At 43.1% G+C, this 12,499-nt stretch overlaps 1 protein-coding gene across 1 annotated transcript in view; it reads left to right on the plus strand.

The window, feature by feature from the left end:
• Positions 1-12,499, plus strand: part of pacrg (PARK2 co-regulated) — a 237,810-nt gene that overhangs the window by 36,519 nt on the left and 188,792 nt on the right. The window contains exon 2 of the mRNA XM_076299775.1: positions 8,112-8,246. Coding sequence (XP_076155890.1) covers positions 8,112-8,246 — 135 coding nt within the window. The remainder of the gene's footprint in view (positions 1-8,111; positions 8,247-12,499) is intronic.

The following is a 12,499-nucleotide window of genomic DNA, read 5'->3' on the forward strand; positions in this document are numbered from 1 at the left end:
ATGTACCTAATTCACACCTACTGTGCTCATCGTCACCTGGTCTGGTAGCACTTGCTGACATGCACTTGGACTTGCCCTGGAGGGACAGCCCCACACTTTTAGTAAGTAGGCCTACTGCTTTAACGTAAATCTGATGCACTAATGCATAAAGTATAAATCCTCATAACTCAAACCTACCCTCAGTTACAGTCAGATAGGCTAGATCTCCTGCTGCAGTGCTGTATTTGCCTTGCATTCTGAGAAAAGGGCTGCATCAGGAGCAGAGCCTCTGGCCCGGCTGAGCCACTTTTCCAGCCGCTAGTCTGGAGCGATTGCCCCGTAAATAAAGGGAGTTAATTTGGTTGCCTGCAGCGGTGATGTGCAGGCTGACCTTATCAGAAGAGACTCTGCCTGTCTGCAACAGCAAGGCTGACACACACACACACACACACACACACACAGCACAGGTCTGCTTTTTCTATCTTTCTCTCTTTGCTTCTCTCACTCTATCTTTCCCTCTCTCTTTGCATCGCTGTAGATTTCAATAACCCCTCAGATGAAAAAAAAAGAATGAGGAGAGAAATTCAGAATGAGAATGTGAGCGAGAGCCAGAGAGCGATAGAGGGAGAGAGGAAGATAAATGGAGAGAGAAAGAGAGAGAGAGCACTCCTTAACCCCCCCCCCACACACACGCCCACCCACCCCCTCCCCTCCCACATGCGCTTCAGTCGCCTCACTAAACAGGTGATGCAATGCATCCGAACACCACCACAACCGTACTCTCTCTCAGATACCAGGAAATTAAACTCTCCATCCCATCACCACTCCCCACCACCCCATGCCACCCGCTCATAGTCAACAAGAAGAGAGTGGAGGAAGAGGGGGAAAGAGAAGGGGACACAAGTAGGAAGGAAATGTAGAAAGTGAGAGAGTGAGATGGGGGGTGGCTAAAAAAAAAGATGGAAATGTGGGCCTCAGCCGAGCTGACAGTAAATTGAAGGCTCCTTTCCAAACATCCATCAGAGGCTTTCAGGAGCGTTTTGGGGCGGCTTTGGGAGAGGGCCGCTCGCCGGCAGCTTGATGGATCACCTACACGCACCCACACCGCCGTTGCCGCCCTGATCTCACCCCGCTGGATTGATGAGCTGTGGCTCCTGTCTCTCTCCCTCTGCCTCTACCTGGGTCTCCGCCGCCCTCTCTATATCTCGCCATCTCTCTCTTTTTCACCCATCATACCCTGCATCCACCATTCTCTATCCCCTTTCTCTGTTACGAGGCATCTATTCCTTTCTGTCTTCTCTGTCACACTCTCGCTACCCATTCTTTCTGTCTCTGCCTTTGTGTCTGTTTGACACCTTTTCTCTCGCTCTTTGTCTTAACCCTTAGCCTAGATGTCTGCATCTAAAGATGTACAGTATGGGTACAGAGATCGGGAGAGGGTTTGAGGTAAAACCACCACAGTTCTCAGGGAAGAAACAATTTTAACATGATCCCATCTCACTCTTAAAGCCTCCAACCTTTAAGTTAGCCAATTAGGCAAGATGGAATGGCACAGACAGCCAATGTTTTTCATATTCTTTCGCAGCGTGAGGTAGCATTACACTCTAAATTTGAGATTATGTGCAAGCTATTGTGCTCTTATATGGGTGTATGGTAAAGAGAAGATAAAATGCAACATGTTCTTAAGAGTCTAGCCCTGGGTAAGTCAGGAGATTCCACCTGCTTCTACCTGTATACCTGCCAACATTTTAGCTAGGTAGGAGTAGGTGTAGGCCTACATGTTTGTGTGTAACAGTGGAGGACATAGCAGATTGTGGGATCTTACTCTCATACTTGCTGCACTTCATCATTCATGTTGTTTTTTTTGCATTTGTACACGTCTGTGTGTTGATATGTTACGTGTTTGTGCTTAGTCTATTTGTTTGAGTGAGTGGGTGTATTGAAAAGATGTACACCACTCAGCATGCAGCCTGTCATTAGTAGGCCCTTTCACACAGAGATTACGCAAAATTTGCGGGAAGAGGAGACGTCTTTTTGCCGCAACGTGTGTCTGAAAATGAGGTGAAAATTTGCCGGCCTGCTGATCTGTTCACAAGTCCCGGCGATTTGGGGAGCCAGGAGACAGGACCTATGGGTGGGACCAGCTAGCAAATTTAAACGTGACGTGCAATAGGGGGCGTGTAGACTGATATGCGTGGGCCTTATGCACCCTTCAGATGCAGCAGGTGTGTAATTTTCAAAGCCATGGCGGGAGAACCGACAACACTTTGGCTAGCTGCTGCCCACATCTTTAGTAGGCCTACCTTGCAGATGCAATTGAAGTTGCTTTGCATCATCGTGCAGTGCTATGCTTCGATAGAATCGGATTCATCTTGCGAGCAACGTCTTCGGACAATAAAAAGTAATTTGGATGAGAAATTGAATAGAAGCAGGGAGCAGTTGCATTAAGCATTACAATACCTACTCTTGTTCAAGAGCATTATCGCCTGTCCTCGAACAATACAGCAGGCATTCCTAGCATTAAAGTCCACAATATTCTAAACAGGTGCAGTTACCAAAGCAATCGGTATACAATGCATTAAGAATTACAATAAGAAGTGTGATTTCACCGATTAGACGTCCACATTTGAATAACCGCGGACTTAGGCTGTATTTGTGAAGTCTGGCGAATGTAAATGAGTGAAGTACACAGGAAGATTAAACTATAAATGTTTTAATAGAAAGAAATGTGCTTGAACTATTTACAAGTGCAAAATGAAACATCCAACAGTGCAATGTAGGCATATTATAGCCTAACTATTTACAAACATTAACTATTTACAAGTGCAAAATGAAACATCAGTGCAACAGTGTATTATAACTATTTACAAACATACAAAAAAGACCATCCATACCAAAAATAGAGCCCTATAACTGCAAAATATGCAGTGCTAAAAAATGTTTTAAAAAATCGCAAAATTAAAAACAACAATATGATCAGTCCAGCTGCTGATAAGACGCAGACGGCCCGTTGTGTGACTCATCCATGTGGAAGCTGGGGAATGGTGGCGGAGGAGAGTGGTAGGACGCTGCAGCAGGTGCACGGTAGTGGCGTGGGGTGCTGTGCTCTGGTGCAGGAGCTGGTATTCTTGCAATCATGTCCCGCATAAGGGAAGACTGCGACTGCATGTCCCTTTGGATACTTAGTCGGGTTGTTTCATAGGCAAACAAATCGGTGAAACACACAGGGGAATGTTATGGCCTGCAATTGCGAAAATGAGTAGGCCTACGAATTTACCTGGTTGGTTATCGGTGGCTGATTGTTGGCTTTCGGTGTTGGAATCGCTGGTGCTGGTGTCGGCGCCAGAACAGACACTGGGTGCTGGGGATGCAGGTGTCGCCTCCATGCTGCTCTGAAGAGCGACAGGGTTGGCCGAGTGGCTGCTCCCCCAAATCGCACAACAGAGGTGGAAATATGGCCAATCCAGTCTCCCCCTGCCACTTCTGCCGTTGTGGTCATTGACGCTGTTGAATTTTTTGCAGGCTTTTTAATTTGCTGGTGACCTGCATCTTGTCCCGTGCATAGCCGAGGTCGCGGAGTTTTCCGGCCAGTCTTTCCAATAGACCATCCTTTACTGTCCCGTTCATGTGGCGCCTCACCTCATCTTCTCCCCTAAGGGCAAGGAGCGTCTGGATTTCTTGGTCTCCCCAGTGTGCCATGTTTTCTTTCTCCTTGTTGTTGTTGTTCTTCTTCGTTCTGATCAGCTGTGTGTGTTTTTAAATCTCCCGGTGGTGGGTTGCATAGCGTCACTAGACACCCCCGCCCACGTCCCCTTCCCACACCCACGTTCCCCCTTTCCGCCTTGACCCATTCACACTGGTGGCGGAACGAAAAAACTCGGCAAAATGTCTAGGGGGCTTGGTAGTAAATTTGGCGAGACCCTTTGTCCCGCCGTTCCGCCTCGTCTATGTGAAAGGGACACTCGTTCCGCGATTCTGGTACATAAAATCGCGGCAATTTTGCCAGTGTGAAAGGGCCTACTGTTGACTCAGTCTGCGAAGGAGAGAGAGATGTGTTTCTCACTGATTAGGCTACTGATTGTAGCGTGTACTGTTTTGAATACTTGGACAGTACATGTAGAGATTTGTCATGCCTATACAGCCTTTGAAATTAAAATGAAAAATGGAGAGGCAGAGTGGTTTTATTTACTCAGAGAAAACCGAGAAAGACACAACACATGAGTAGAAGAGAGAGATCGACTGAGAGAAAAAGAGCTAGAGAAACAGAGAGAGAGGGAGGGAGTAGATAATTACACTGCATTTTCTCTGTGCTGCACAGAGGCATAGCCAGTGGAGGCTGGGTGTGTGCTGGTGTGTGCTGTTTTGCCATCGGGTCCATAGCCTTCAGCCAAACAAACACATTCAGCAGGTGACCGTCAGCTCTCAGCACAGCAGCAGCACAACAACATAGCACGCCAACCTGGAGAACACTCCCTTAATTGGCACCAGACTGGCCAACATAGACAGATGAAGCTGAGCCCACATCAAGAAACCTGTGTGTGTTTCTCACTCACATTAAATATTTCCAGGAACAGTCAGTCATTCTTTCCACATTTCAGCCTGAGCCTCAGAAGAGTAAAGAGTGGAACATATTAATTTCGGGTGAGGGGTGGGGGGGGAGGGGGTGGATGGTGGTGTGTGTGTGTGAGGTGGTTTGTGTTGTTTTTGTTTTGTTGCCAGGGATGATCAAATAAAAGATTAGTATGGGTTTGAGAGTGCGGTGGAGCCACAGGTGAGAAGGAGTCTGTTACAGAAGATGGAGGGATGGGGAGGGAAAGAAAATATGAGGAAAAGAGGGAAGGAGAGAAGGGAAGAAAATGACAGTGGAAAGGGGTGGATTGAAAGCAATAGCGGGAAAGGGTGAGAATGAGAGACAGAGAAAGAGCCTTAATAAGAAATAAATGGTGTGGAAGTGAGAGATGGAGAGAGAGAGAGAAGGATGTGCAGCTGAAGCCTATGTGTTTCCAGAAGGAATCATCTGCAGTGTCATCACTTCTGACCATAAAGCTTGCTCTTGGTCAATGTAGCCTGGAGTCCATTTTCCTTTGTGGCTATTTTTAGCGACCCCCCCCCCCCCCCCCCCATTCCCCCCTTCTCGACCGCAGAGCTGCTACCTGGCCACCAGGCTTATCTGCTCTGCTAAAGGTCCCCCTTTTCTCCTTTTAACACACACACATACATACACACACACCCCCTGAGAGGAGGGAGAAATGGTTTTCCAGCAGTGCTCTGGAAGCTAGGACTAATGCCAGGGGTCATGAAAATGATGGAAATGTATGGTGTGTCACAAAGGAGCAAGCTGAGACGAGTGAACTTTCAGGTCAGGTGTGCCACAAGGGAAGAGTTTTGTACTACACATCCAGAATATTGTGCCTCTGTGTGGCCGTATAGTGAATCCAGACACAAATCTGGCTTCATAATTTGCTCCCTTCTCCACTGCCACACCATTGCTGTCATGACTTTAGATGGTGGCCTGCGCTGCACTCGAATGAGTAATTTCCTTTACCAGTTGATGTTTTGGGGTATTACCATGAATTTCTCTTCTCAAATTGTATAATAGACACACACACACACACACACACACATACACACAGTAAGAAAGTAACATAAAGTAACATGTATCAATAGTATTGCTTTCTGATCTGAAGTGACCTGCATAGCAAAACACATGCCTTTGTGTTTATCTGCTTGTTACAATGTATCAATAGTATTGCTTTCTGATCTGAAGTGACCTGCATAGCAAAACACATGCCTTTGTGTTTATCTGCTTGTTACAAGTGTGTTGTTTTACTTTTTATGGCTTTGCACACAGCATAACCTGTTCTTTGGCTACGGTTTCACTACTTCTTGCCTACCATTAATACTACTACAGGGCTGTACAGTGCTATATTCATGTACAAAAAACATCAGTCTGTGCTATGAATGATTTATCAGCTTAGGCATAAAAAATTTTTTTCTTGGGTTCCGGTTTCCGACCGACCCAGTCAATTTATGTGCGACCCAAATTTATTTTATGAGCTTGGGGAAGAAATAACACTAAATATATTAAATAAATCCACAAATAAAAGGCGAACTATAATTACATTAATTACCCCTTGCGTTATGTATAGGGATGAGCGTATTCTCTCTTTTACAAAGTAGCCTGTGCACAGCTGTTCACGAAGACGATTGTTTTCGTCACTTATCAAGGCACTCGCAATTTTGTCCAAACACCGCAACGTTTTCGCAAATTTGACCAATCATCGTAGTTTCACCGTGAAATTTCACCTACCACAACAGTCCCTCGCGCAGAATATTGAGCCAGATGGCACACTTACTTCTGCACCTTTTGCATATGACACCAAAGACTGTCCTAACGTGTTCGTTCCTCTACAGTTTTGATGACAATAAATAGAAGGCTAACGTTAATGATCTGCTTACTTGCATCTCTCAACCTGGTGTTGCTAACCTACCTAGGCTATGAAAGTAAGTTAATTAAGGCCTACTTGGTTTACTGATTTTTGAGTAGGCTATGCAACCCATTGGTAAACGTTTACCTGGATATGTCCTTTTAGCTTATGTCATGTTTGCTAGCTTGTGGGCTTAGTTTGAGTAGTGCTACCAAAATCATAGAAATTAATAAAATTGCAAGACATTTACCTCTTCTATGATCCAATAATAATTTCATTCGAGTTGTTTTTTTTAACATTTATTTTAACTAATGACATAGAAGACATTCCCAATTGCATCCACATATCGTAATGCACTATGCAAAAAGTGATTTACACTCGTAGCCGAACACAGTGAGATGCAAGCCTTCCAATCCACTCAGAAATGTACTTAGGCTACTCTCACGTCCTTAAAGGGGCAGGCAGTCAATTAGACGTACACCACCAATGTAATGACATTAAACAGAAGTGTAGTCAAATAGTTTAAATCAATATGAAATTACTAGATACTTACTTGGCTATTAGTAATTATGCAGGCCACAGACTATGAATTATTAAAAAGATATGAACTTAATATGAATTACAAAATATATGAATGTATTGAAACATATGACATGATGCCATCTCTTTAGGTGACTGTCTTTTTTGGACAGTTCTACTATAATGCTTTGTGAATGACCTCAGTCAAAGCATTTTCACAAATAAAGTAGGCCTACTTTGATTTTCTGTAATCCTTACTGTTTACCTTTGATTATCCTTTTTAATAAGCATCAAGATTATCAGTGTGATTTTGGTCTTACTAACCTTAATTGCCCTAAATTTAAACTATTTTTGCAATTTTCACTTCCTCCCGCAATTTCTCCACAAGAAACAGCTAAAATCACCGCAACTTCCATCCAGGCATTTTAGGTCGCAACAGTCTCAAAAAACCTCGCGAAATCCTGGTGGGATTGATTTTCTACCTATCCGTTACTGCCACTGGGAAAAAAAAAAAAAAAAAAAAAAAAAAATTCCCTACCGACCCATGGCCTCAACTGACAACCAACAGGAACCAAACCTTTTTTTTTTTTATGCCTTAGCACCACTGACACCTTATTTAAAATGTTTTCTAGAGTGTAGCCTACGCATTAGATGTTTACTACTGATGCTAGAGATTTTGTGGATTGTGCTACAAAACTATCAGCGTCTGTAGCACCATTGCTATGAACGAAAAAATGCTAATGCTAGTACTAGCAGAGTATAAGCCATTTTTGTAAGTGTATTAGCAGAGGGCCCTGTGTGTGCTGTGCATGCCAGCCCCAGAGGGCCCATCTGTCTGTTAAGGCAGAGCTAAGCCAGCAGCCCTACCATCACACAGCCGTCATGCTGAGTTATCACCGCTGAATGGCCCACCCTGCGCTCAGCTCTCTATCTCTCTCTTTCTCTCTCTCTTTCTCTCTCTGTGTTTGCTAGGGATTGCATTCTTTCTTCTACCTTTCTCTCTCTTTCTTTTCGGTGTATTGCTCTCTCTGTTTCTCTCTCTGCCTACCTTGCAGAACTCTATTTAGCATTGTCCAAAACAAAATATTTAAACATAGAGTTTGAAGGTGGAATTTAACAGAAGAAATAATCTCTTTTGTTTCTCTCTCCTTCTCACCCTTTCTCTCTCTCTCTCTCTCTCTCTAGGTGGTTGGGCCCCCAGCTGCAGGAGCATTCCGTGAGAGGCTGGCCAAACCGACGGCGTTCCGTAAGTTCTACGAGCGAGGAGACTTCCCCATCGCCCTGGAGCATGACACCAAGGGAAACCGCATCGCATGGAAGGTACTGGCACAGGGGAGCAACTCTGCTCTAAGGAAAAACTCTATTCTCTCAATATGCACAAGGAAACATTCCCTTTTTATGCATCAATGGGACTGGATAAATTGAATCTCAAGATCAAACTTTCTTTAGTTAAAATGTTGTAAATAGTTACGTTAAAAAATAACTGTGAAAATGATAATTATGTGTTATGATGTGTTTGTGGTTATATCTCATTGACTTGCGTTCATTTGTACGGCTGGAATCTCATTTATAGCAGGGATTTTGGCTCTAGTAGCCAATCTATTGTTTTGAATGGTGAAAGCTATGATACCGGCATAATACAAACACAAACACACAAGTCTAACCAGCCATGGTTCATCATATGAAACAGATAGACCAGTGAAGAGATTGTTCATTTTGACATCAAATCACTTCTGTTGTTCCGGCCAAACAACAAGACAGGATAAGGGGAGGTTGAAGCAGCTTCAGCTTTATAGTTCTCAAGCTAGTGCTTGATATTTTAAATCAGTAACCATCAGATATACCAAAGACTAGACCAGCTGTGGATCTAGATGAAGCCTGTGGTGAAAGGTAGCAACAAGTCTTTGTGAAGAGGGTGACTGTGGGTGGAAATATCATTAACTATTAACTTACATGAAACCTTACTTGTGTGAAGGCCAGAGTGTATGCTACTATGATGCTTGTGCTTTAGAAACACGCTTCTATAGACCGATTTACAGTTAGTAAACAATGGAGCTGCGTGCGCCACCTGGCAACAGAACACTCGACAATGTAAATAACTGTAAAAAAAATGGCGAATTACTGTCAACAACTCTCTGCTTTAGACCGAGAAAGATACGCTGCAAAGTTGACTTTGGCAAATGGTAAAGTGCTTCCGGATCCTTACACGATTAACAATTGGGTACAGGACCCCAGCAGGTGGCCTAATATTCAATGGCCCAATATATATAACTATGTAATTGAAACGCCGAGCGTATATACCAAAGAGAAACTGCTAGCATATAAATCGTTAGAGGCGTATCAATATGTTTTATCTGGACACGTACAGGAAATTTTGTATCACGATTTTGATGAAACAGACTTCTGTGTGGTACTGGCAGAAGTCCTGCCAAGTCAGAGGCAAAGTGGCAAAGACATGTATGATGCCTGAGCCATCGTCCACAAATCTGACAACTGGATATTGACAGCTAATTGTAGCTGCATAGCTGGGTAAGGAAGTAGCCTAAGAAAACCATACACAAAACGGCACAAAAAGTAAACCATAAACCCCTCAATTATGTAGTGAATTAGAACCACTGGAAATGTGAATAAATAGAAAGTTGATCGTCTAAATAACTTACTATGTTAGTTAGTTGAACACTAATGCTTTGCCATAGCGATGTTGCTAAACAAGCGAACTTAGTTAAACAGGTTTTCATAGATCATTCACCATCAACATCGTCATTTCTTTATAATTTAATTAACTTTCACAGGCTAGGTTCCTGTTGTAGTCATGCAACTGCTGTCATGTTCAAAATTGAAATTGCTGCAAGAGTGGGCACGACAGAAACATCAGTGACATCTGGACCTTGTCTCTGGAGGGACTGCAGGAAAGAAGTGAAACCAGCTTCACTCAAAGACATCAACTTCCAAAACCCCAAAAGACCAGGCAGTCAACTCCGCAGACAGAAAGCTGGGGCAACTATTAAGCACCCGAAAATCACAAAAGGCATGTAGTGTTATAGGCAAATAGGCTAGCTTAAATCATGTTGTTCCTGTAAAGCCTTTGCATTGCCACCTGTTGCAAAATCGCCTATTCGTGTCTTCTGCAGGCACATGTCCACAGGAAAACAAAACACCCCCCTTAAATCAAATTTTTAAATCATGTTGTTTTACGAGCCCATATGGCATCACGACGGGATCATATTAACCTAGCATAGGCACCCACAGGCAACCAACACATCTGACATGGCATTAGCCGCAGTCAGACGTTGGATGAAGCAAGCTGCTCAGCGGCAGCGGGAAAAAAAACAGTAGCCTACCTGTTACTTTAAGTTGGTGCGCCTCCCTCTCTCAGTGGTTTCCCACGAACTACTTTTCACAAGTTTCCACTAACTCTGGTGATATCGCATAGACTAAGATATTACTACCAGGCAGATTAGCTTTTCGCTACTTCAGCACATCCGCAAGCTTCTCAGAACTTTGAGAGTTCACTGTCGCGTCGTTCGACGTCACGATCTTCAAATTTGGTGCTCTCAACCATAGCTTTGTTTTGATAACAAATTATGTTATTGCACTCTAGTGGCCATTAACCGCAATTAGGCTAATGTTAAAAAATGCGAACAGAAAGATACTGATTGACAAACAGGCCTATTCAACATGTTCTGAGAATATTGGCAATAGTCTGTGCAATCTTGTGTGCTACCTGTGCTACCCTCTTCCTGTGGAGAGTGTCTAGGACAGGCAAGTGGGTGACCAACAGGGTAAAGCAATTGTACTATAGTTATTCTTTGCAACGTGCCCCTTGATAAAATAAATCTATGGCTATGTTCTACTCTTTAGTACTAACAGATGACAACATTGAGGAGCTCCGTGGAATTGCTCCACATGCTGCAGTATTAACAAGCCTGGAGAATAGTGAGACAGACACAGCATCATCTGGCAGTGACACAGAGGAGGAACTGGGTTTGCCAGATCCATTGACAGCACTATATGACACAACGCTGAGTGAGCTTTGCCCACAGGAAATTAAGAGTAAAAGTGAAGAGGTTTTTAAAAAATTACAATCAAATTTGCAGCCCATCCAATATCAAAAGTTAGAATTAATAACTCATAAACAGTCACAATCCAAAGTGTGGTACACATACAGTACAGAGCAGGTCGCATCACAAGTACAAAATTCTATCGTGTGTGTACCTCTGACAAACTAAGCGAAGAATGCCTCAAGGACATTATGCATTATAGCAATGCATCGCTTGAGGTTCCATCTGTGCGTTGGGGAAGAAACATGGAGGCTGTTGCAAGACAGTGCTATGCCATGTATGCTGCAAAAAGCCATCAAAACTTTAGTGTCACCTGCTCTGGATTAGTCGTGCCCCCGCAAGAGCCACATCTTGGTTCATCCCCAGATGGAATCATAAATTGTTCCTGTTGTGGCAAAGGAGTACTCGAAATCAAATGCCCCTATAAGTACAAAGATGGCCTAAGTGGTTCTACAGCAGACAAACAGTTTTGTCTAGACCAAACACAAACATTGAAACAAACACACCCCTACTACTATCAGGTTCAATTTCAGATGTATGTATGCAATGTTTCTCACTGTGATTTTGTTGTATGGACAAAGCAAGACCTTGTTGTCCAGCGCATCCTGAGAAATCAGGACTTTTTACAAGAGAGAATGCCAAAGGTTCGTGACACCTTTATCTCAGTTGTTCTCCCTGAGCTCCTGACCAGGAAATTTGATCCATCTATGCAACCTGCAAAGTGTTGCAAAAACTGTGGAAGAGTAGAATTTGGCCGAATAATTGAGTGCAGTAGGTGTCATTATCCATTTCACTATGAATGCGTAGGCATCAAAAGGAAAACCCAGGCCTGGGTCTGCATAGAATGCAAATTGTAAACATAAAATTATTACATTTTCTCACCATCATCTTTAAAGTGAAATTGTAGTCAAATGTTAAATAAAAACACATCATCAATACTGTGCAATTAAAATTTATTGTTGATAAATTGTTAATGAATTGTTAATTTACAATTGTATTAGTATATGAATAAAATTAACCATAACCAATCATAAACCATAGCCTTAATCATGTTTTTACTGCACAACACTGTTGCAGAGGTTTGTAAGGGCAGCACAAACTACAACAATGTCATCTAGCAAGTCCACCTGTGACACAGGAATGACAGTCTGCAATATTTTAAATGTTTTCCAACGGCCAATCACACGCTCCACATGTGTACGTACCCGTGAAAGTTGTCTGGACCTATCTACTTCATGGGCTCCAAGTTGTTTTTTACCTTTTGTGAAAGAGGGTATTCGCAATGTTACGCCTAATGCTGCCAAATCATCTCTGATTAAGAATCCCCTGTCAGCCAGAATGTCATCATTTTGCTCTAAAAGACTCAAAAAGCCAGACTCCTTGGTTATTTGTTTGTCAGAGACCCGACCACCCCAACCCCCAGAAATAAAAGTTATTGCCCCAGCAGGAGAAATTCCAATTAGATATTTTATAGTGTTGTTATGTTTATAATTTGACCATGTTTGTGCCCTT

The sequence above is a fragment of the Alosa pseudoharengus genome, unplaced genomic scaffold (genome assembly GCF_046254945.1).
Source record: "Alosa pseudoharengus isolate Yale_2024_CS ecotype anadromous, Long Island Sound unplaced genomic scaffold, YU_APseudo_1.1 YU_APseudo_1.1_scf_22, whole genome shotgun sequence".
Lineage (NCBI taxonomy): Eukaryota > Metazoa > Chordata > Actinopteri > Clupeiformes > Clupeidae > Alosa > Alosa pseudoharengus.